We start from the raw sequence: 26,088 nt of genomic DNA, 5'->3' as shown, positions 1-26,088 counted from the left end.
GGGTCGTCCTTAGGAGCCCTAAACACCTCTTATTGATGAGAAAAGGCCAATATAAATTGGCTAGTGGAGTTTGCATGCCACTCCCCGGACATACGGGTATAAAAGGAGCTGGAATGCAACCACTCATTCAGATTTCTTTCTTCGGAGCGGAGCGGTTGTGTTCAGAAAGCTGAATTACTCTGCTGATCCATTCACCTCTGAATCCAGTGAAGCTATTGGAGTCATAGTTCTCGGACCGCACTCTCCTCGCGACCCCACACTCAGGCAAGGGCTCCCTCTATGAGGCACATGTATGCCCTAAAGTGGCGTCTATTCGCTAAATGGTGTTCTTCTCGATGTGAAGACCCCCAGAGATGTGCAGTTGGATCAGTGCTTTCCTTCCTGAGAAGAGAGGGCTGTCACCCTCCACCTTGAAGGTGAATGTTGCTGCTATATCGGCACATCACAATACAGTAAACGGTGAGTATTTTGGGAAGCATGACTTGATCGTCAGGTTCCTGAGAGGCACAAGGAGGTTAAAACCACCCAGATCACATCTCATGCCTTCGTGGGACCTCTCTGTGGTCCTTCTGGGCATACGGGGTGCTCCATTTGAGCCCCTAGAGTGAGTGGACGGCGCTCACTTCCATCAAGCTCTGTCAGTGAAAGGTGCCTGGAGTTCGGTCCGTGTTACTCTCACGTGATCCTTAGACCCAGACCGGGCTGTGTGCCCAAGGCTCCAACAACCCCATTTAGGGATTAGGTAGTGAACCTGAAAGCGCTGCCCCAGGAGGAGGCAGACCCAGCCTTGGCATTGCTATGTCAGGTTTGCGCTTTGCACATCTATTTGTATCAGAGCTTTAGAAGCTACGAGCAGCTCCTTGTCTGCTTTGGTGGACAGCGGAAAGGGAGGACTGTCTCCAAACAGAGGATCGCCCACTGGGTCATTGATGCCATTACTATGGCATATCACGCCCAGGACTTGCTATACCCCCTGGGTGCTACGTGCCCATGCTATTAGGAGTGTGCGGGACCATTTGACGCCTGTAAGAGCATTGGGGGAGGTTACGTGACGGCCGGGTGTGCTGGCTACAAGGCACACAGACATCTGCCTGTCTCATATCGCCAGTCCACGTAACACAGTTCGGTTAGTTGTGGCATTTTGTATAGGGACCCCTAGTTTCGCTTCATCGACAAAGTGTTGTGTGTGACAGAAGGGGAACGTCTCAGTTACTGTTGTAACCTCTGTTCCCTGATGGAGGGAACGAGACATGTGTCCCTCCTGGCACAACACTGAACTACCCGCTGAAAAGGCCGGGACCTTGTCACGGCTCCTCAGCACAAAATCTGAATGAGTGGTTGCATTCCAGCTCCATTTATACCCGTATGTCCGGGGTAGTGGCATGCAAATTCCACTCGCCAATTCCCATTGGCCTTTTCTCAAAGATCCGAGGAGATTGGAGCTCCCAAGTGTGACCCCTAGTGTTACTTCATAGACACAACGTCTCGTTCCCTCCATCAGGGAACGAAGGTTACAACAGTAACCGAGACATTTTCCTTTCATGGTATTAATGGATGAAAGACATTACAAGCTACATCACTTTTAAAGAGAAAATAAGCCTTTGACTTCATAGTATTACACTTGTGCTCGTCTTCTAACAATTTGAAAGACTTCAGAAGACCTGCCAACGTTTCCGGTAAGGGAATATAGTGGGTATGTCCCAGTACGAAGGCTGTTTCAGGTCACGTCCTCTGTATGCAGCGGTATTCAAAGTTTCTTTAACTTAGAATTAGCTTTGATTAAACCAGAGCCGTAGCTAAACCCTGGCTAATAGGCTTGAAGCCCCAGATCTTTTGTTAATAGCCCAGAATGTTTTTTATGATGAAAAAAGTAATAAAGAAGACTTAATGTTCATTACATCAGGGTACAAAAGCAACAAGGCAGGCTGCAACTCTGGCTTCAAATGTAAATTAACACAATCAGTGAGCCAAACTTGTATTAATTGACAGTTCGTGCTTTGACCTTTGCCTGCTGTTCGTGCTCAAGTTCATCAGACACATCGCAAACTCCTCGAGTGGGAGCTTTCTGTTTTCTCTCACAGGCATGCAGCTTTTCTGTATCAGAGGTACTGAGGTTTTATTATGCAAGACTTATTTGTAAATATATAATCTATAAACCTCATTTCTCATCTTCTTTTGTTTTTAACAATCCACACAAGTAGATTTTAATGCATGCACCAGTCATCTTGTTCGGTTATTTAGTTGGGAGTCGTAACATCAATTTGATGTTACTTTCCTTTTGTTTTATTTTACAACTTAAATCTCATAATGACATTTTCCTCAAAATATAGATGACAATTGCACATTTAAATTGTTAAATTACATTGATTTTATTGTTAGCGTTAATTTCTGCACAATTAACAATGAGCCGACAGGTTGTAATTTTCACTTTGATCCTCTGCAATTTAAATTAAAAAGTGTTTGATTCAATGTCGTTTGTGCATATAAATTCTGAACCGGTGTCAGTGATATGCTTAAAAAATGACCACCCTACCTGTCAAATAATAATTATATTAAGTCATGGAAGGAAGGATTCTTGTTATTTTTAGATTCTAATTTTTAGATTATAATATGGCCTGTGGGCTAAGCAGCGGATGACACTGAAGTCTAGCGATGCCCCTGGTTTAAACAAGATGGCCTTCGTAAGACAAACGGAAACAGAACAAATCATGGTTGCTATGACAGCTCGCATCGCTCTCCAACTGCGTAAGTGCTCTGAGTGAGAATAGAATCTTTGAGGTAAACATTTAAAGAGGTATAACAGTTGTAGAGAGAAAAGAAAATGGATTTTGCAGCTGTACTTTTATATTTGATCATTTATTTAACATTATATATTATTATAATTTTACTTATTATATATTTTACAGACATCTACTGAGGTACTTCAACTTGGAAATTAACATTACTTGCATTTGAACATCGGGTAAATCTGTGTAATTTTCTGAAAAAATATGTTAGTTTATGCTCACGCAGACAATTATGGGTTGTGAGTGCCAACGAATGATGTCTTACATCCTCCATATTCCTGTGAAAGAAGGTCACATTCAAAGGCTGTCCTACTTGCTTCTCACAAAAACAAGACAGCCTCTGTGATGTATGCGGCCAACAAATCCGACCTCCGGAGATCCCACAGCCATCGAAATGAGACACAGGAATTTTTAGGGAGTGAACGTTTCAGTGCACTGGAACAATTTTGCGATTGGGACAGCCCTAGAAATGGCTGACTCTCTAATCAGTGCCCTGACTCAATCAACTTAGGAGCTGATTGAGATGCACCCATGTCATGTACTCATGGTTCAGACAGACAGTTTTTGAATGTCTCACTTTGGTTGCATCGTCTCATCGTTAACGTCTCAAGTCATATGTGTTGTTTTTAGGATGCTGTGTCAAGTTAAATGTAGTTTGAAACTTTGAAAAAACGTGTCTAGAGATTCCTGCATTTTGTTGTGGTCGGTCCAGTTGTCTTTGAGCCCATAAACGCATCTGTGGAAGGCTGTGCTGCCAATTCCTCTAGTTGATTTGACTAGACACGTTGCCTGAACAGCTGGACCGCTGACTGCCCCTAACTGCCAAATCAAGGTAGAACATCAAGCTTGAATTGCTATTTGGTAGGAACATTCATTATGTAGGGTATTTACATACACTCACCTAAAGGATTATTAGGAACACTTGTTCAATTTCTCATTAATGTAATTATCTAATCAACCAATCACATGGCAGTTGCTTCAGTGCATTTAGGGGTGTGGTCCTGGTCAAGACAATCTCCTGAACTCCAAACTGAATGTCAGAATGGGAAAGAAAGGTGATTTAAGCAATTTTGAGCGTGGCATGGTTGTTGGTGCCAGACGGGCCGGTCTGAGTATTTCACAATCTGCTCAGTTACTGGGATTTTCACGCACAACCATTCCTAGGGTTTACAAAGAATGGCGTGAAAAGGGAAAAACATCCAGTATGCGGCAGTCCTGTGGGCGAAAATGCCTTGTTGATGCTAGAGGTCAGAGGAGAATGGGCCGACTGATTCAAGCTGATAGAAGAGCAACTTTGACTGAAATAACCACTCGTTACAACCGAGGTATGCAGAAAAGCATTTGTGAAGCCACAACACGCACAACCTTGAGGCGGATGGGCTACAACAGCAGAAGACCCTACCGGGTACCACTCATCTCCACTACAAATAGGAAAAAGAGGCTACAATTTGCAAGAGCTCACCAAAATTGGACAGTTGAAGACTGGAAAAATGTTTCCTGGTCTGATGAGTCTCGATTTCTGTTGAGACAATCAGATGGTAGAGTCAGAATTTGGCGTAAACAGAATGAGAACATGGATCCATCATGCCTTGTTACCACTGTGCAGGCTGGTGGTGGTGGTGAAATGGTGTGGGGGATGTTTTCTTGGCACACTTTAGGCCCCTTAGTGCCAATTGGGCATCGTTTAAATGCCACGGCCTACCTGAGCATTGTTTCTGACCATGTCCATCCCTTTATGGCCACCATGTACCCATCCTCTGATGGCTACTTCCAGCAGGATAATCATTTGAATCATTTCAAATTGGTTTCTTGAACATGACAATGAGTTCACTGTACTAAAATGGCCCCCACAGTCACCAGATCTCAACCCAATAGAGCATCTTTGGGATGTGGTGGAACGGGAGCTTCGTGCCCTGGATGTGCATCCCACAAATCTCCATCAACTGCAAGATGCTATCCTATCAATATGGGCCAACATTTCTAAAGAATGCTTTCAGCACCTTGTTGAATCAATGCCACGTAGAATTAAGGCAGTTCTGAAGGCGAAAGGGGGTCAAACACAGTATTAGTATGTGTATATCATTTAGAGATGTTGACTCAATCAATTAAAATGGGTATTTTGCACGCATTTTACCATCATTGTATGTAGGGTCATTTGCACGCATGTTAAATTTTGGAGGGAATTTAGGGTCTCGAAATATGTGAGCTATGGACTGGATTAAACTATCCTTGTTGTACCATATTTGGTAATGAAATGTATAAGGGAATTAGTCACGTTCGACAACCATTATAAATGAGATAAATGACAAATAACTAGATTATTTGTCTTAATACATTCTTCACCATTGAAAACATAATACAACGTCTAATTCTATCAGCTCACAATTTCTACTGTAAGGAATTATCTTTAATAAGTGAATTATGATTAATTCACTTATTGAGTGATATTATTCTCATGGCTTATTGGAAATAGTATCACATGTATTTAGGTACAGCTTTGAAGCGAAATATTTCATAAACAGAGATGAGATTATTTATCAAAATACACCACAGTCAAATTGTCTTTGAATACAGACAAACTTTATTGCTATTCTAAACATAAATCTAATCTAACACATATATGAGACAGGATGGTGAATAGAGACAGGATGTGAAATAACTGATCAGTTCAGTGAAGATGAACTCTATGGAGTCTATCGACAATGCCTTAAGAACCATTTCAACCTTCTTTGAGTCTACATTGATTTGCTATCGGATTACCCAAAATATTTGATTAATACCCCAGCACTTTGAGCACAATATTGGAGGTGTTACCTGCGAAACAATCCTTTATGTTGCTCGGTTCTTGGTTGAAAATGAGTTCCGTCGATGTTTTGATCTCTTTGTATGATAAAATATATTGTCTGTATGAGATGATGATTTTAGCTGTGAAGCGAGGCCTTCTCACTTTTTCTCGGGACGACGATTCCCGAGTTCCTTTGGATCTCACATGGGAGGAAGAGTGTTCAGAGAGCAGAGAGCAACTGAAGAGCAAGATGCAGAGAGGGCAGGAGAGAGAAGAGAGACCAGAGTTCTTCCTGTTTGGAACTATTTGAACTGAGATTGGCCGCATCTCCCAAAGGTGTCCTGCGCCAATCAGAAGTGACTTTTCAGAGTCACATGGTCAACTGGGCTTTTCCGACAGTTGAGTTATGGTCCTTTGTTTCAGACTCTTAAAAATGTCCCGCTCAAAAATAGTGCATATTTAATCATGATCTTTTCTATCTTGAGAATGGTACAAGATACATGATATTCAATGTCATTAGATTTTTCTTCATACACAAACAAATGTTTACATACTAAACATGACGTGTTTTTATGAATGTTATACGTGTAGGTAATAAAACATGAAATTCTCTGGTTACAAAATCATATTGGTTTTACACATTGCGTTTTATCAAGTTAAACCTTATAGTTACCATTCTTAGTGGAATGAGATGAATCATACAGAATTAAAGATGATATTTATCAATCATAGGTGATTGCACATCGCTACACCCGTTTTAAAGAGGTCCATTAGTCTATAATCAGTTATACAAATGTTACCACAGTTCAAAGTGATTTTCAGCATTATCTACCAAGGCTAGATTAAGATCAAATGTTTTAGAGTTGTGCAAATCTGATGGTAACCTTGCACAGAAGAAAAGTCTGCTTTAACTGGGTGGGAGTTCTTGTTGGGAGGCCGGTAAATTGTGACGTGTAAACATTCCAAACTGAAAGGCTGGGTTTTTCCTAGATCCAGATATATGTTGTTTCAATTCTTCTGCATATATAATCGTACATTTATTACAGAATTTGCATACGGATCATGTACATGTAAAGCATTATTTTTCATATGATTAATCACACTAGTTAGTTAATAGTAAGTTAATTTGACAGCCCTAGTTACAGTATAGTACAGTATGTCCCAAAATTGGTGTAATTGCTTACTACATGTTTAAAAATATGTATTTAGCTAACAACAGCAAATTAGTCACATTTCCAGGTCACATTTCACCCAAAAATCTAAAGTAAATATCAAAATAATAATACTTTTTTTTAATTACTTTTTACTTTAATACTTTTTAATATTATTTGTATTGGAACATTATTTTCATGACAATAAAGCATATTTTCCTCCAAATTCTCAGTACAATCATCTATTTAGATTTTTCACCTTTCGATTTTTAGTGAAATATGACTTTGATATGTTTCGTGAGATTCAACCAGAAGTGTGTGATTGGGATTCAGCCTTGAACGCAGTTTCCTTAAATGCAGTTTCATTGAGCATAACTGATTTAATTGAATCGAGTGCTGGCCTCTTTCTTCAGTAAGATGCTGAATCTCTGTGGAGATACAGAGGAGAAGTTGGCCCAAGAGCTGCTTGTCTTTGAGTTTCAGATTGAAAGAGATGTGGTTGAGCCTCTATATGTGCTGGCTGAGGTGAGTGTATTTTCCTCTCAATGCTCTGTAGTGATCCACATCTCACATACACCCTCTTGAATTCTGAAAGCTTTAATAGTGTGTCATTTCTTCAATAACAATACTGATTTCTCTTCAACTTTAAAGGTTTGTAAGTATTGTTAGTTTCCATGCAAGACGGATTCATTATTAAATGATCTTCATATGCGCCTTGCCTTTTAGGTGGAAATTCCAAACATTCAGAAACAGAGAAAACATTTAGCCAAACTTGTCCTGGATATGGATTCTGCTAGAACACGGTACTGAATATCAGTGATGTTGCTGATTGAGATTAGATTCTTCTGCACTCTGCATTCTGCTCTCACCGTGTTTTTTTGTTCTCTGTAGGTGGCAACAATCATCCAAGTCTTCGAGTCACCCCAGTAATGTGCAGCAGTGCGGAGCCAAGTCTGATTCCCTGAGAGAGGAGATGGAGGAGACGGCCAATCGGATGGAGATCTGCAGGGTGGCAATTTCTCTCATTCTTTCATATAAATGTAATCAATTGCTGCATTTGGAATGGAAAACTACCATACCGCTCTTACTATTTCTGCCATATATATATATATATATATATGGCAGAAATAGCAAGATAAATATGGTAGTATACCATTTTGAACTCCACCCATTAATTCGGAAAATTGTACTACCACACTTCTCTTACTATTTTTGGAGTATATAGCATGTATATTGTGCACAGTATGCACATTTCCTGTTGTCACGATTCCCTTGTTGTCTGCCCTGGGTTTCACTTGTCATTGTTAAATGTACTACACTTCCCAGAATCCACCTGTCATCACCACTGCCATTTTGTTCATTGTTCTCACCTGTGTCTAATTCAGTCATCACTCCCTGGTTATTTAAGCCCTGCTTTTTGTTCACTCCTGGTCGTTCGTTGTTTGTTGTTAGCCTGGTTTGTGTTCCCTGCCCGAGTTCTCTGTCTTGTTCCTTCGTGTTTAGTTTTCAGTTTTCAGTTCTATTTTCCCCATTGAGGGTTGTTCCTTTGTGTTTTTCTTGCTTGTTTGTTTAATAAATAAAGAAGCCTGCATTTAGATCCTCTCTCCTTGCTGCCTCATTCGTAACAGAACGAACGACCAACTATGGATCTAGCAGGGTTCCTCATGGAGCTGACACAGGCAGACTTGACTGTCCGGGAGTTCTCCTACTTTTTCACCAACGTGGCCAGTTGCACCGGCTGGGATGACCACACTCTGAAGGTGGCGTACCGGTTCGGTGTTCCCAAACACCGGTGGTGGGAACTCCCGGAGACCGGAGACTGCACCTGGCGGGAGTACGTGGGACTCATCTTGGAGGAGTTCGCTGCCGGGGAACCACCTCTCCAGATACCAGCTCCCGCCTCTGGGCTTTCCTCTCCAGCCACAGTGAGTGAGCCAACCCCCACGCCTGCCGTGGTCAACGAACCAGCGCTGCTAACTTCATCCGCCCGGAGGAGGAGGAGAAGAAAGGCCTCTGCTCTCCAGCCTCTGCTAACCACGGCCAACCAGCCAATGCCTGCAGCCCCGAAGGTCAGTGAACCAGCGCCTGTAGCCCCTGATGTCAGTGAGCCAGCGCCTGTAGCCCCCGATGTCAGTGAGCCAGCGCCTGTAGCCTCCGATGTCAGTGAGCCAGTGCCTGTAGCCTCCGATGTCAGTGAGCCAGTGCCTGTAGCCTCCGATGTCAGTGAGCCAGCGCCTGTAGCCTCCGATGTCCCTGAGCCAGCGCCTGTAGCCTTGACTGTCCAAGAGCCAGTACCCCCCGAGCTTTCCAGAGCTCCGCCTTCCGAGCTTCTCGAGCCTCCCAGGGCTCCGCCTCTCAAGCCTCTCGAGCCTCCCAGGGCTCCGCCTCTCAAGCCTCTCGAGCCTCCCAGGGCTCCGCCTCTCAAGCCTCTCGAGCCTCCCAGGGCTCCGCCTCTCAAGCCTCTCGAGCCTTCCAGGGGTCCGCCTCTCAAGTCTCCCGAGCCTTCTACGGCTCCGCTCCCAGAGTCTCCCGAGCCTCCTTCGGGTCTGCCTCTAGAGCCTCCTATGGCTCCTCCTCCCAGGGCCCCTGACCCTGTTCCTGACGGGTGGCCAGCTCCCAGGCCTCCTGACCCTGTTCTTGCCTGGTGGCCAGCTCCCAGACCACCTGACCCTGTTCCCGTCCTGTGGCCTCCTCCCAGGTTCCCCAAACCTGTCCTTGCCCTGTGGCCAGCTCCCAGGCCTCCTGAACCTATCCTTGCCCGGTGGCCAGCTCCCAGGCCTCCTGAACCTATCCTTGCCCGGTGGCCAGCTCCCAGACCACCTGAACCTGTCCTTACCCTTTGTGCCCCCTTGGACTTCCTGTCTGCCCCCTGTGCCTCCTTGGACTGCCTGTCTGCTCCCTGTGCCCCCTTGGACTGCCTGTCTGCCCTTTGTGCCCCTTGGACTGCCTGTTTTCCCCTTGTAATCCCTTGGACTGTCTGCTTGCCCCTTGTGCTCCTCTGGTCTGTCTGTTTGCCCCCCCCCCCTCACTCCTTGGATGATTTTTTTTTTTTTTCATTTATTTTTTTTTCTCTGAGGAGCGTCTGGAAGCCGCTCCTTTGGGGGGGGCTATGTTACGATTCCCTTGTTGTCTGCCCTGGGTTTCACTTGTCATTGTTAAATGTACTACACTTCCCAGAATCCACCTGTCATCACCACTGCCATTTTGTTCATTGTTCTCACCTGTGTCTAATTCAGTCATCACTCCCTGGTTATTTAAGCCCTGCTTTTTGTTCACTCCTGGTCGTTCGTTGTTTGTTGTTAGCCTGGTTTGTGTTCCCTGCCCGAGTTCTCTGTCTTGTTCCTTCGTGTTTAGTTTTCAGTTTTCAGTTCTATTTTCCCCATTGAGGGTTGTTCCTTTGTGTTTTTTTGCTTGTTTGTTTAATAAATAAAGAAGCCTGCATTTAGATCCTCTCTCCTCGCTGCCTCATTCGTAACACCTGTATGCATATACCCAGATGAGGTCGCAATATTTTTTTGCGTAATCAATATTATGCCACAAATGCTGTCGATTGACCTTAACTTGTATTAAGCACGGAATATTCCTTTAATATTTGTAAGCTAGTATTCCATTCCAAATGTATGTAGGGTTGCCACCCATCCCACAAAATACTGGATTGTCCTGTATTTAAATATAAAATGATGCATCCCATATTGAATCAATACGGGATGGGATTTGTCATGTGTTTAACCCTTGTGTGGTGTTCATGTTCCGTATCGTTCCCACCATGGTCAGCTTCCTCTTTAGGAGCTCCTGTCCCAGCTTGTGCGAGGTAAAACAATTGTTGCATGTGATGTTGTGTCCATTGAGTCCCTGAGTCATGACCAGGACAACTCTCATTCCTTGATTTTTCTCAGGGGCTCCTCCATCAGGTTTCCCTGTGTAGACTTGTAAGTTCCAAGCATATGAGGAAGTGGCATCACAGGCAGTCCAGATCTTTATACCATATTTTGCAGGTTTAGATACAGGTTTAGATATACTGCCTAAAGGGGCAGCAGCCCCTAAATGGCATCAGCTGCTCATCAATGGTGACATTAGGCCCAGGGTTGTAAAACAGGGGGAGGCGGTGCACCCACTTGTCCCACACTGTCCTGATGGCAGCTAGCTTGTCTCCCTTCTGTGGAGCTGGTCTGTCATCTCGGTTATCATAACGGATCATCCTGGAAATTATGTGGAAGTTTTCCAGAGACATTGTTCCATGGAAAAGTTATCTGCCAGTTTCTGCATCCCACAGGGATTCTGTGGATTCCCCTTTGGACCGGAAAACTCCAGCAAGGATAAGAACCCCAAAGTAGGCATGTAAATGGGTTTGGTCCATCTCCTTCCACCTCTCTTATTGTGTCCCACCCCCAATTTGCAGCTGGGATAGAGTATGAGAAAAAAAAGATTGGTTCCCGCAAGGCAGAGGGTAAAATGTGCGGGAATGTGAGAGCAGCCGGTGTTGGTGCTTGAATTTTGTTGCAACCTTGTGCGGGAACGGCAGGGGCAGAAACACAAAACTCACACTTACTTACACTTACACTCACTCACTCACTCACTCACTCACTCACTCAATCTCACACACACACACACACACACACACACACACACACACACACACACACGTTGTGTTTCCATGTTTTATGGGGACTTTCCATAGACATAATGGTTTTTATACTGTACAAACTTTATATTCTATCCCCTAAACCTAACCCTACCCCTAAACCTAACCCTCACAGAAAACTTTCTGCATTTTTACATTTTCAAAAAACATAATTTAGTATGATTTATAAGCTGTTTTCCTCATGGGGACCGACAAAATGTCCCCACAAGGTCAAAAATTTCGGGTTTTACTATCCTTATGGGGACATTTGGTCCCCACAAAGTGATAAATACACGCTCACACACACACACACATATACTAACAGCAGACCCAGACAGAAGGAGGACAGAGTGAAGGTACATAGGACCTACACTTTCCACTCTTTTATTAGCCCCGGGTCCAGTGGACCCAAACATCCCGTATGTAATATAAATGTGCAGGGGGGTGTATGGTGTGTTGTCATTGAAAATGTGTTCAGAAATATGTTCCTCACAGAAAATGAGCCATGGCCAATGAGTCTGAGTTTGAAAAAATTATTAATCGTGTAATTTTTCTTTCATAAAAAAATTTAAACGGGTCCCACAGACCACACCATACAAGGGTTAAGCTGGTCAGATGGCGTCACGGTGAAATCGTTCCAGATTGCCAATTTAACATTGATATAAGTTAGAAAATTTGGATACGGTGGGTAAGGGACCATCTGAAATGTTCACACATTGTGCTAAAAAGTGCTAATACTGTGGAGGGTGTGGTAAGGGACCATCTGAAAAGTCCACAAATGGTTGTAAAACTGTGTTTTTTTTATAAATATATAAATGTTCAATAAGATAAAACAATGTATGAATATAATCATAAAGACAAGTACAGCTGAAGGTAAAAAATAAACAAATAAAATAAATATAATTATTAAAATTATTAATATGTATAAACCATGCAAAATGTATACATAAAAGAGACAAATAGGACAAATAATCAAAGAAATTAAAATAAATATATTTTTAACATATAATTTGTAATTTTTTTTTATAAGTCATGGGTCAGGAAAGTTCTCATTTTAGCATATAAGAAAGGACATACCATTTTTATTAATAATGTATATTAACTAAAATAACGCATATTAACACATTTATTGCTAAAAATTCAGTGTCCCTTATTTTAAAAGTTCAAGAGTGGCAACCCTAAATGTATGCCACATCCACACCAATCTGTATCTTCACCGCAAATGGAGACATTTGAAAATGCTTTCTATAATCGCATACTTTGGAAAATGATTATATTAGAAACCTGAAAACAGTTTTCAAACAAAAATGGATTTGTGTGGATGTGGAAAGTCACTTTGAGACTTTCTATCTCAAAAAGTTGGTTTTATTCGAAATGAGAACTTTCAAAATTTCACAACATCGAATTTATACATCTCTCCCTCTGCAGGACCAGTTATCAGCTGACATGTACAACTTTGTGGCCAAAGAAATAGACTATGCAAACTACTTTCAAATGGCAAGTACTTCTGCACACTGCTAAAGGTGAAGTGTGTAATTTCTCTGCCACTTGCGGCACCAAACAGAATTGCAAAAATCAAATCGCAATTCCGTTGCTAGTGGTGCAGAAACTACATTCTTTACCTTTAAAACCACTCTTAAAAGAGCATGCAATGCTACATGACCAATTAAATCAATAAGATACTGTAATGAAATGTTGCGAGAACCATTACATCATGCGTGTCCTCTTATTCCTCTTCCTGTAGCTCATAGAGGTTCAGGCGGAGTACCACCGGAAGTCTCTGGAGATTCTGCAGAGTGTGCTGCCACAGATCAAAGCTCACCAAGGTGAGGCTCTCCTCCTCCACATTATAGTTTGTGATCACACAAATTGGGTTCAGTTGTGTCTTTCATCTGCCTGTGTGGGTCTGTCAGTAGACATCTTTCTATTGTTTTGAATTTAGTTTGAACCGACTCAAAAAAGGTGCATTTTAATGTGCATGTGTTATTAACGTTAGTCATGATGTGTTCCAGAGGCCTGGATAGAGAAGCCGTCATATGGAAAGCCTTTAGAGGAACATCTGGCCATCAGTGGCAGGGAGATCGCCTTCCCCATCGAGGCGTGCGTCACCATGCTGCTAGAATGTGGCATGGAGGAAGAGGTGCGAGACTGCAGAGAAATCACAGCATGCCATATTTATACCTGTAAACAGGTTTCCCATTTGTTCTTACAAATTGCGGGGCAGGTCCAAATTATTGACTGTTGTAAACAGCATTATGTCACAGATGCTGTCCGTAGACATTAAAGGAATAGTTCACCCAAAAATAAAATTATGCCATAATTTACGTCATCATTTGTTTCCAAACTGTAACACGTTCTTGACTCCCCAGAAATGAGAAAGCAGGAGCCAACAGATTTCCACCTTCTCTGGTCTATTATTTACTTTTCAGTGATACACCAAAATGTTCATGCAGCTTGTGCATCATTTTCCTAGTCTTCTGAAGGCACATGTTCATGCTAGAACTTGCGCTGTTTTGAGCTAAATAACGCAAAAAAACATTAAAAACTAACAAGTATCCCCGTTTACATTAATCTTGCACAAACACTTGATTTTAACATTTACCCTGTCGAGTGCCATGCAAAGCATGCTGGGATATAGAAATGCCCTGCCCAGTTTCAGTTAAATTTAAGTTCCTTTAAATTTAAAGAGACAAGCTAATTAAACTCAAAACATTAAACGTGTCCATTTCATGAACTCGAAAGAAAGAGAATCTTCTAAATATTCTTTGTTGTTCATTTATTGGAACAAATTTGATTCATTCATTTTTTTCCCAACTTAACACAATTGGTTATTTTGAGCATTAGGATTGACAGAATCACATGGGCTATTTTTATTATATTTTTGAATCATTTTTGAAGCTTTAAAGATATAGTTCACCCAAAAATTATATCATTTACTCACCCTCATGCCATCTCAAAATCACTTTCTTCTGCGGAATAAAAACAAAGATATTTTAAAGTTTTTGTCCATGCAATGTATGTCAACGGGTCCAAAACTTTCAAGCTCCAAAAAGACATTAAGGCAGCATAAAGGTAATCCATACGACTAGAGTGGTTTAATCCATTTCTTCTGAAGTAATATGATTAGTTTTTGGTTAGAAACTGTCCAAAATGTCATCTTTTTTCACTATAAATCATGACATCCAGTCTGATTGGAACATAATGTAGACTTCAAGATGGTGATACTTTGACGCTGCACGCATTTGCTAAGTACTCAATTACTATATACAATACAATATTGCTATAAATCAGTAATTGATGAGAATTCAAATTTTTGGGTGAACGCCTCCACGTCTGAGACCGTCAATCCATGCACCTTATCACATGGCTTGTTGAGCGTGTTACCGCAGAGACATAGCACGTGTGGAGGCTTCACGCTATTCTCCATGGCATCCAAGCACAACTCACCACACGCCCCACCGAGAGCGAACCCCTTTATAGTGAACATGTGGAGGTTACACCATGTGACTGTACCCTTCTGGTACAGTCTGGTTACATTAGATTTTTAGGACATTTATAGCCAAATAATCCAAATTTACACTTTCCGTCACTATTAGGGTTTATTCCGAGTGGCCCCTTCGGCCTCGAAGCTGAAGAAGCTGAAAGCATCGCTGGACTGCGGGGTTCTTGATGTGCAGGAATACTCAGCCGACCCGCATGCCATCGCAGGTGAGCATCTGTGCATCCATTCTCTCTCTCCTCTTAGAATGTAAAAGTGTTCACTGTTTAATGCACACTGTCTTTTTTGCAGCTACAAAGGGTCAGACCCCAAGGCAGTTCCCATTAAATTCTGTCCCAGGTTAATTTGATCTCATTATAGTGGGGCTGTAACACGACCCAGTGCCACCTGGTATGGGGCCCACAGCCGATAGGCAGTGCATGCTGATTGTGCTTTTGACAGCTCATTTATCTGTCAGGCTTTCCTTTTCTCATTTGCATTACAATTTAAGATTTTTAAAAGGATAGTTTACCCAAAAATGTAAATTCATCATTTGCTTACCCTTATGTTGTTTCAAATCATATGACTTTTCTTAGTTTCATAAGGCAGAATGTTAGGGACTGAGAACCTCAGTTTCCATTCACTTTCATTGTCTAGGAAAGATCCGCTGCATCAACCGTCTTCAAAATGTATCTTCTTGTTTTCTAAGGAATAAAGAACGTCATTTATGCGTAAATAATTACATAATATTAAGTTTTAACTTACCCTTTAAGTCTCAAACTGGGGAATATAAGAGTCATGTTTTTTAATCCTAGTGTGTTTGAACCCTGGGCACCTCTCACCTGTTGAGCATGGGGACATATTGACATTTTTTGTGAACTGATGGGACCCCAGAACACCTCATTACACTGGGGCTGTCTGTGATCACCCTAGTTCTCATGCTGTAATCTCATCTTCCATCACGTTCCTGCATCTTTAACTCTATCCTTACCGACTGACATCTACACTTCGTCCTCTGCTTCCCTCAGGGGCATTGAAGTCTTATCTTCGTGAACTTCCCGAACCTCTAATGACCTTTGAACTCTATGATGAGTGGATTCAGGCCTCAAAGTGAGTAGCGGTGGCCTAACACACATTCCATTGCCCTTTTTCCTGAGCCATTTTCATATTGTTGTGAGACTTAAGGTCTGTTCCAAAACCCCAGTGAGCTGCTTGGTATACAGCATTTAAAGAGATGACAAATAAAAAAAAATACACTGATGAGCCACAACATTAAAAGTGAATAACATTGAATATATCGTTATAATGGCACCTGTCAATGGGTGGGATATATTAGGCAGCAAGTGAACAGTCAATTTTTGAATTTCATGTGTTGGAAGCAGGAAAAATGAGCAAGCGTAAGGATCTGAGAGACTTTGACAAGGGCTAAACTTTGATGGATAGACGACTGGGTCAGATCATCTTCAAAACGGCAGGTCTTGCATGTGACTCTGAAAAACAGTGATACTCTGCTCATCTGTCAAGGACGTCCGTCTAGTGCATGTTTACGTAAGAAAACAATAGAAACACAATGCAGAAATGCAAAAGCTGTGCAATGTGAATGCCCCATTAGAAGGTAGCAGCATATACATTTACATTAAATTTACATTTATGCATTTGGCAGATGCTTTTATCCAAAGCGACTTACAGTGCCCTTATTAAAGGGCCAATCCCCCCGGAGCAACCTGGAGTTAAGTGCCTCGGTCAATGACACAATGGTGGTTGCTGTGGGGATCGAACCGTCAACCTTCTGCATAACAGTTTAGTGACTGTTATGCATACTCCATTTCCACTCGGCACCACTCATATACTCACGTCTGGAACGATGTGAACAAAGACAAGCAGAGTGATACAAATAATGAAGTGTACCAGTGCTGTTATACTATGTATCAGCACTCTTGGAATGCTGCTTACCAATCAAATTTAAGGACCAGAACTACAGTAACGGTTATATCATGGCCAATACTTTATATCATGAAATTGGGATTATATTCAAACAAAGCTTCCATTTAATTAAACAGCTTTATACAATTTGATTGTGCAATTTTATGTAGAGTGTCAATTTCTCTGAATATTTGGCAAATCTTTACTCTTAGCCAATATGACAAGGCTGTATTTGGAGTTAACTCTGGGTCTATATGGGTCATGAGTCCACCAACCTGAGTCACTTCAGTCAAGCTCACTGAAATATTGATAATATACAGGGACAATCCCCCCAGAGCAACCTGGAGTTAAGTGCCTTGCTCAAGGACACCATGGTGGTGGCTGTGGGGATCGATCCGTCAACCTTTTGCATAACAGTTTAGTGCTTTAGCCCACTACACCACCACCACTCCATGTGAGCATATTTATACAGTAGAATACAAGGCAGCTTACTAAGCTTTGGAACAGAGTTATTATCTACATAAAAACCAGCAGTATATTCAGAGACCAAATTGCATATCTCCCTGTATCCTTCTCTAGTATTCAAGATACAGATAAAAGGCTCCAAAACCTGATGTCTACATGTGAGAAACTACCTGCAGACAATTTGAACAACTTCAGGTATGTGGTACCTGTTAGTCACTGGATGCTTACTGAGGGAAAACAGAGACAGAAAGAAACACGTTCCAGACAAAATTGCAAGACTCCGTTTCCACTCGGCACCACTCATATACTCGCGTCTGGAACGATGTGAACAAAGACAAGCAGAGTGATACAAATAATAAAGTGTACCAGTGCTGTTATACTATGTAATTTAAGGCATGCTGTTATACTATCAAATTTAAGGACCAGAACTACAGTAACGGTTATATCATGGCCAATACTTTATATCATGAAATTGGGATTATATTCAAACAAAGCTTCCATTTAATTAAACAGCTTTATACAAATTGATTGTGCAATTTTACGTACAGTGTCAATTTCTCTGAACATTCGGCAAATATTTACTCCTAGCCAATATGACAAGGCTGTATTTGGAGTTAACTCTGGGTCTATATGGGTCATGAGTCCACCAACCTCAGTCACTTCAGTCAAGCTCACTGAAATATTGATAATATACAGCAACAGAAGAGATCATGTAAAAGTGAATGTCGCAGCTGAAACCCTTTTGTCAAAGCTGAGACTGAAATTGAAGATATATTTCTTTCCTTTTCTCAACAGATATTTAATCAAATTCTTAGCCAAACTCACAGAGCATCAGGACGCAAATAAAATGACACCAGGTAATATTGCAATAGTTCTCGGACCCAACCTGCTGTGGACACATTCAGAGGGGTGAGTGCATTCCCTCCTTTGCCTTAACACTCACATTTATGTGGGGAGCAGCTAGAAATTAACTTTTTTTTTAAGGGTGATATTTGTCCCCTGGAAATGATGTTCAGGTGCATTTGTGCATTTATGAAACCATTTTTATCCTTATGAATGCATATAATGAGTCATACATGTCAAATACTCAGTACTTAATACTTACTGAACAATTAAGGCTGTAATGTATAAAATAGAAACAATATCAAATACAAAAATAGCTGTAAATAATGGACAAGATATCATAACACAATAAACCTTATGCTACAATATATTTAAAATAATTGGTCAGCCCCTATATGATAATAAATAGTTCTCTACTGTCTAGTATATTTTGATTTTATTACTGTTTTGGAATTTGGGAATGTTGTTTCCCTACAATTCTTTAACAGAGCTGATTTTTATTTGTTTGTTTTTTTTTAAGAAAAAAAAAACTTTATATTAATTGCACATTTTACAACACTTCTGAGACAGTTGATACATACACCGATCAGCCACAACATTAAAACCGCCTGCCTAATATTGTGTAGGTCACCCTCGTGCCACCAAAACAGCACCAACCCACATCTCAGAACATCATTGTAAGAATAGCATACAGAGTGGTTATCTGAGTTACCATAGACTTTGGCAGTTCAAACCAGTCCAGCCGTTCTCTGTTGAACTCTCTCATCAACTAGGCATTTCCGTCCACAGAACTGCCGCTCACTGGATGCTTTTTGTTTTTTGGCACTCAATTGTGGTGAGAAGAATAGCATCTCCGACTGCTATTCTGAGATGTGGGTTGGTGCTGTTTTGGTGACATGAGGGGGACCTACACAATATTAGGCAGGTGGTTTTAATGTTGTGGCTGATCGGTGTATATTTGAGAGCCTCAGGTCACTACAGTGTCTGCAGTGGCACTAAACCTATAACTTGAATTTTATGAAATCAATAAAATGTCACTGATTCTTTAGACATGTGACAAAACAAGTCCAACAACTTTACCTACCATTAGTTTTTGAAAAAGCACAATTTTCTCTTTGAGACTAATCAGTGATGATCACTAGAATGATCTTAAGTGATAGTTTAGCCACAAATTTAAATTCTGTCATAATTTACTCACCCTCATACCATCCCAAGCTATCTTTATTCTGCTGAACACAAACAAAGATATTTTAAATAATATTTCAGCTCTATAGGTCCATACAATGCAAGTGAATGAGGGCCAGAATTTTGAAGGTCCAAAAAGCCCATAAAAGCAGCAAGTAATCCATAAGACTCCAGTGGTGAAATCCATGTCTTCAGAATCGATATGAAAGGTGTGGGTGAGAAACAGATAAATATTTAAGACCTTTTTTTTACTATAAATCTCCACTTTAACTTTTTTATTTTTTGGCGATACGCATTCTTTGTGCATATTGGGCAGGAAGGATAATTTAGAGTAAAAAAGTACATTAAAACCTACCTATCATACTGATTCTGAATATATGTATGTAAACACGTGTGGATTACTGGTATGCTTCCTATCTATGATTTTGTTTTGTTTTTTAAGATTTTTTGGATCATTGTTCTCTCTATTTTATCAAAATTATGGAATTACATCATCACTCACAACTCTTTAAACCACCTGTCCTCAGACCATAATAATACAGAAATTTACTACAGGGGCATTTCCATTTAAAACATCTGGGTCTGGGATATTTTGCGCCAAACCCTGAATATTTCTGAGCCCAGTACACTGTAAAAAGTGGGACTGTAAATATGTTTCTTAATAAGAGTTATTTCTACCTGACTTGACCCTTAAAATTATTTTGTTCTGTTTGTATAACCTAATATAGGAAGGTTGATTTAGTCATATTACTTAAAATTTGACTTGAATAAAACCAGTTAATTCAAAAGTTACGGCACAAAGCTCATTTTTTTAGGTAACTGACAAAAAAAAAGTTTTAGCGTAGCATCAAATTCTACCAGCATCTTAACGTATCTTTGTGTTTTTATTATGAGATATGAAATGTGTAGATTAAATGGGTCATAATCTCCACAGGAACATAACAGAAATGATGACCACTGTATCCCTGCAAATTGTTGGCATCGTTGAGCCGATAATTCAACATGCTGACTGGTTCTTCCCTGGAGGTTAGATAGAAAGGGATATGAAAACATATATACACACTGCAAGCTCTCCCATGAGATTTGCACTCATTTTTCTTGGCTATTCTTAGATATTGAGTTCAACCTGACAGGGAGCTACGGAAGCCCTGTGCACACCAACCACAACTCCAACTACAGCTCCATGCCCTCTCCAGACATGGACCAATCAGATCGCAAGCAGCAGCATGACCAGGGCCGACGCCCACTCAGCGTTGCTACTGACAACATGATGCTGGAATTCTACAAGAAGGATGGGTGAGTTGTTCTGTACTTGTTGGCCGTCACTCTATCCCTCCCACACTCTTCCATTCCCTTACAGCATTCTTACTTGTTTTTAAGGAAGTCTTACAGTATTTCAAGCTAAAATGAAAATTCTGTCAACATTTACTCACTCTCATGTTCCATGTAAAACAAAAGGTGACTGGGAATGTCAAGCTTGAAAATTACAAAAAAAGCACCAATAATGTATCATGACAGTGGTCCATACAACTTGTGTGCTATTTTTCAAGTCTCTGAAGCTGTATGATAGTTTCACGCTCTGATAGTTTGTGTGAGGAACAGATGGAAATTTAAGTCCTTATTCACTGAGAAATGTCCCCTCTGCTGCAGCTGAAAATATGGCCTATTTTGATGCATCATGAGACTTGCATTTAACGTCAATGGCATCAACGGTCAATACAATTTTGTAGTGTATTTCAGAGCAGTACGGGAACATTATGACTGTATAATGACTTAAATTTGAGTTTGTTCCTCACGCAAGGCTATCACATGTCTTCAGAAGACTTGGAAAATAGTCATATGGACAACTTTCATTACACTTTATTGGTGATTTTTTTGTCAGTCTACATTCACTTTTATTACAAGGTAAAGAGCTACCAAATATGTTTAAAAATGAGAATGTCTTTTGAGTTTGGAACAAACTAATAGTGAGTAAATGATGAAAGAATTTATTCCTTTAAATTAAATGTCACTGTTCTCATTGTACTAACTGCCCATTACCGGCAGGGCTCGACAGGGCTGCTTAAATCAATTAGAGGTGGAGGACCAGACAGCGGTAGATAGCTAATGTGTTCGGCAAGTGATTCACTTAGACTGGGGTGTCAATCACATCCTTATCCAATGACCTTCCAGCATCATTTGTTCTCAGTAGGAGTCAGCTGACTCCCACAAACTGCTCTCTATTTAAACAGAGCTAGTTTCAGGCTTATGGGTTACCAGGGTCTCTATGGCAACATGGATGGAGTGTTGAAGGAGGGCCGCAGCTCGCTTATCATTCACTGAGGGGGCTGGATTTCTGTTGCTATCGGCAAAGACACATGGCAGATGTGCCAGGCTCTGACTCATGCCACCTGCAATGCTCCAGCAGGTGGGAAAATGCCGCATACAGAGGAGGAGACTGGAGATCCAGACTTCTGTTAATCACAGTCCTAACTCCAGACTCCCTTACAAAAATATTGCGTTCTGGCAAAGACTTGTGGCAAACATTGCCACAGATGTACCACATATTAACTGCAAGGAGCTTATGAGCAATTACCTCTGGCAGAGACACACCCATAGGAAAGAATAAGCACACATGAGATCTCTCAGTTGTTTCTCCTGGACAGCAGCTAGATTACATGGAGAGCAAATTCGCTCAACAAATGTGTATACCTTACATAGTCTCAACCATTTTTTATATAAATTACACAGCAATTAAAATGTATGTTCTCTGTCGGCCTCTCTGGGACTATTGGCTTCGTTCTGCTTGCCCGTGTTTCACCTGCTTGAAAAATGCTTTTCTTCTCTCCCATTGTTCATTGTATTGTAATGTATATTTGCAAATGCAGGAACTGATTTTAGACTTTGTGGCTATATTAGACATCATAGTGCAATGACCAAGAAAATAGCTAATTGCACAGATAGCGCAAACACTCCCACCAGCTCCCACTTGCACTGCGCTTGCACGAATGTTGTGCTTAGAATTAGCACTCTCATTAAAATTCAATAAATCTTAGCGCACAGTCGTTGCACTTAGCGCTGTGTATAGCATGGTCACAGAAACAGAGCCCAGTGACTCAACCAATGGTGTGAGTTTGGAGTTGGACTGTCTGTTTGTCTGATCAAAAAGCATTCGGGAAGGTTGTTTTCGTAGTTCCGTTTGGTGGCGCTAGTAGTAAATTATACACTTCACCTTTAAAGACTCTAGTCAACGTTTTTAGGGTTGATCTGTTGTGTTCAATGGGAGACATAGTGTGTAATTGTTTATGTCCTAAGCACTCTGGGGAAAAGCAATTAAAGTAAATGAGTCTTAATGGTTTCACAGCAAGTAGGAACGCCAGCCTCTCATTTAGGCTGACATGTTCTCACCTCTGAACCTCCCTGATCTCCCAATATCCTGTCAAACTACAGATGTCCCCCACTGCATGCTGCAGACTTCATGTTCAAATGCTCTCCTCCATTCCTCCATCTATTCTTACTCTACTTACTCAACTCACAATTGTATTTTTACATGTGTTTCTTTTAAATTCATTCTTTTATTTTCACTTAAAGCAGCATTAGGAAAATCCAAAGGTACTGTCTCATTTATTTACTAGAGTACATTGACTTTCTTTGTGTTTGGTAACACTTTTTAATAACTTTCTTTAATAAGTCATTAACATTGCTATGTAATTCTTAACACATCAGCCGTTCATGTACTTTCAAGTATGTGTATATATAATATTCTTCAATTAGGGACACTTTTTACTTTCTTAAACAAACTTTAAAAGGATAGTTCACCCAAAAATAATTTAAAAAACTTCTCATCATTTACTCACCCTCATGCCATCATAGATGTGTAAGACTTTCGTCTGCTGAACAAAAACAAAATTTTTTAGAAGAATATTTCAGCTCTGTAGGTCCATACAATGCAAGTGAATGGTGACCATAACTTAGAAGCTCCAAAAATCAAATAAAGGTCACTTTGATAGTAAAAAAATTACTTTAATATTGATCTGTTTCTCACCCACACCTATCATATCACTTCTGAAGATATAGACTTAGTAACTGGAGTCTTATAGATTACTTTTATGCTGCCTTTATGTGCTTTTTGGACCTCTAAAAGGTCTGATCACCATTCACTTGCATTGTATGGACCTACCAAGCTGAAATATTCTCCTAAAAATCTTTTTTTTTTTTTTTTGTGTTCAGTGGAAGAAAGTCATACACATCTGGGATGGCACAAGGGTGAGTAAATGATGCAAGAATTTGTACTTTTCGGTGAACTATTCCTTTAGGTGAATTTTGATATTATGTGTGATAGTAATGAGAAAAATGTAAATAAGCCTTGGACTTGTTATCATAACAAGTTAGCTAGCGCTCAATAACCTTACATTTAGAAAAGTAAAATGAAATGGATTGAAGTGTAAATTTGTAGTAGTAGTAGTAGTAGTAAAAGTAGAAGAGAAATTCTTGCAAATTTATCCTTTCAATCTTTTCTTAAAAATTAAGAAAAAGCAATTAAACAGGCATAATATAAAAAGTTGAAAGCTATTGTAATCTAGCCTTTAAAACTAAAACGATTACAGTTTTTTTGTGACCCACACACACACATACAAGACGAGACAGTCACAATGAGAATCAAAACTGCTTTATTTGCAAAAAGCAGGCGAAGGTACAGTGGGGAAAATCCAGATGGAGAATGGTCGAGGAAAGCGTAGGGTCGAGAGCCGGGGAATCAAGATATAAACAAGGGGACAAATCCGGGAGAGAGAAGTCAAAGGGAGCGTGAGGTCGAAGCCGGGGAATCAATATACAAACAAGACAAGCGAGAGGAAAACACAGGGGAACAAGGGGGGCTGGCAAGCTAAGGGGTAATCGAGAGGAGTACAAAACTAGACGAGACTAGCGGGGGGCGAAGATGCGGGGTAAACTAGAACAATAACCAACACTGGAGGAACGAATGCGTGTGGAATATATAGTGACGAGTGCAGGTGTAAACAATGAACAGGAGTGCAGGTGTAAACAATGACGTGGTGATTGGGACGAGTGCAGGTGGTCATAATGTTCTGGATGAGAGCGGGAAGCGAGCGAGTGCATGTGTGCCCGGGGGATAGTCTACGAGCATGTAAGCTCGTAGGAGCAAAAACGAGCGTGCAAGCTCGAACGAGCAAAATGGGCGTGGAAGCCCGAGGGAGGAAAAAGAGCGTACGAGCTCAAGGGGGCAGAGCGAGGGAGCGGGGTTCGTGACATTTTTAAAGCATTTTTCAGAAAAGTAAAAGAAAGAAAAGTGTATACATTAACTCATAATCTGGTAGCATATTAATCTGATGTACATTGCATACAAACATGGCAAGAGCGGGTTAAAATTTGATATAATGGCTGCTGCACAATTAGAATTTTTCCAGTGCATGCTGGTTTATAACTGTGTGTATATATTATTATAAATATGTCAAATTAACTCTCTCCTGAACATCATGTAAAAAATACATGTTGATCAGAAGACCTCTTCCTGTCTATGTGGACAGACTTAATGTCAATAAGAGATACTAAGCATTAAATAATGTGATGCTTGTTTATATTATAAATAAAGGTTATTATAAAGTGTTTAATACCTGTAAAGTAAATCTAAATGTGTTTGTGTTCTGCACATGGTTACTATCTGTTTTGTTTTTTATGTGGACAGTGTGGGTGTCAGAGTGATGGACACATCTTGGGTGAAGGGCAAGGGTTCCTCTACACTGACACGTAAAGCCTCGTCCACTCCGCCCGGCTCTCCTGCTGACACCCTGATCACAGAGCAGCCCGGCGAGTTTGCAACATCTCCAACCCCCACACCCCCTCCTGCAGACAGGGGCAGGTAAACACACACACTATCCCTGTCACACTGTATCTCTATGTCATGATCATTGCAATATACATATATACACATTTCACATAACTAGTTTGAACTAGTTACATTAATGAATGAAAAGTAGAAGTAATGTTTGACCTCATTGTTTTCCATTCAGCAATTCATTGTTTCATCTCTCGCTTTCCTTGGATTTGCCTATTAATGACATCATTTTCTCTGCTTTTTAAGCTTTCCTTGTTTCACTTTATTTATTTATTTTGCCTTGGGCAATTCCTAAAATGCAGTACATTTTCATGTCCCAATCGTATATGTCTTAATATATTGGATGAAATATATATTTAAATTTTGAAGGGATGATGAGGGAAAATGTTTTTTGTCACGTCCCTAGTGTACCTACTTCTAAAATTCCTGGTGTTTCTTTATTTATTCCTAAATAACTCTAACTTAAAGTCTTTATTTCCATCCGCTTAGACAGCCTAATTATATTGTGTAACTAATCAAGTTATAATTAGGGCTGTCGATTTAGCGTTAATTCAGTGCGGTTAATTATATAAAGAATTATGTATAAAAGAAAATAACGAAATTAATCTTGTCCCCAGACCATAATAAGGAATATTCCTGAGCAATTCAAGCTTATAGTACCTCTTGTTTTCTCCGGGGGGGCAGTAAGCGAAACTTCCGCTGTACAGGGAATGTGCAGCTTCAACAGAGAACAAACCACACAAGAACACGACAGCAGAAAGCAAAAGATGTGCACGCATTCTTGCATTCAAGCACTTATTGGAATACAAATCTAAATGCAGGGATCTCACGACATGTTTTTCTAAGTGTTAAACTACGTTTAACTTGACACAGCCACCTAAAAATTGTGTGTTTACGACCAAAGTGAAGTGCTCCAAAAGCGTCCGTCTGACGCAGGTGTACACTGACGGATCCTTAGGCAAGCCCTTATAATAAATCTCAGACTGTTGAAGAATTCAGTTTGAAAATGGATTGCTGT

At 40.6% G+C, this 26,088-nt stretch overlaps 1 protein-coding gene across 5 annotated transcripts in view; it reads left to right on the top strand.

Moving 5' to 3' along the window:
- Nucleotides 1–26,088, top strand: part of LOC127653119 (rho GTPase-activating protein 44-like) — a 92,134-nt gene that overhangs the window by 33,856 nt on the left and 32,190 nt on the right. For 4 of the 5 annotated variants that reach the window (XM_052139654.1, XM_052139652.1, XM_052139651.1 and 1 more), the window contains exons 5-18: nt 7,136–7,247; nt 7,449–7,525; nt 7,614–7,731; nt 12,772–12,840; nt 13,088–13,169; nt 13,356–13,483; nt 14,940–15,051; nt 15,850–15,931; nt 17,324–17,404; nt 18,005–18,118; nt 20,172–20,263; nt 20,350–20,533; nt 22,808–22,828; nt 24,921–25,094. In XM_052139654.1, the coding sequence (XP_051995614.1) occupies nt 7,136–7,247; nt 7,449–7,525; nt 7,614–7,731; nt 12,772–12,840; nt 13,088–13,169; nt 13,356–13,483; nt 14,940–15,051; nt 15,850–15,931; nt 17,324–17,404; nt 18,005–18,118; nt 20,172–20,263; nt 20,350–20,533; nt 22,808–22,828; nt 24,921–25,094 (1,446 nt within the window). The remainder of the gene's footprint in view (nt 1–7,135; nt 7,248–7,448; nt 7,526–7,613; nt 7,732–12,771; nt 12,841–13,087; nt 13,170–13,355; nt 13,484–14,939; nt 15,052–15,849; nt 15,932–17,323; nt 17,405–18,004; nt 18,119–20,171; nt 20,264–20,349; nt 20,534–22,807; nt 22,829–24,920; nt 25,095–26,088) is intronic. The other variant, XM_052139650.1, reaches the window with a different exon arrangement.

Source organism: Xyrauchen texanus, chromosome 12, assembly GCF_025860055.1.
Source record: "Xyrauchen texanus isolate HMW12.3.18 chromosome 12, RBS_HiC_50CHRs, whole genome shotgun sequence".
Lineage (NCBI taxonomy): Eukaryota > Metazoa > Chordata > Actinopteri > Cypriniformes > Catostomidae > Xyrauchen > Xyrauchen texanus.
The sequence above is the reverse complement of the archived record's forward strand: the minus strand, read 5'-3'. Positions and strand labels throughout refer to the sequence as shown.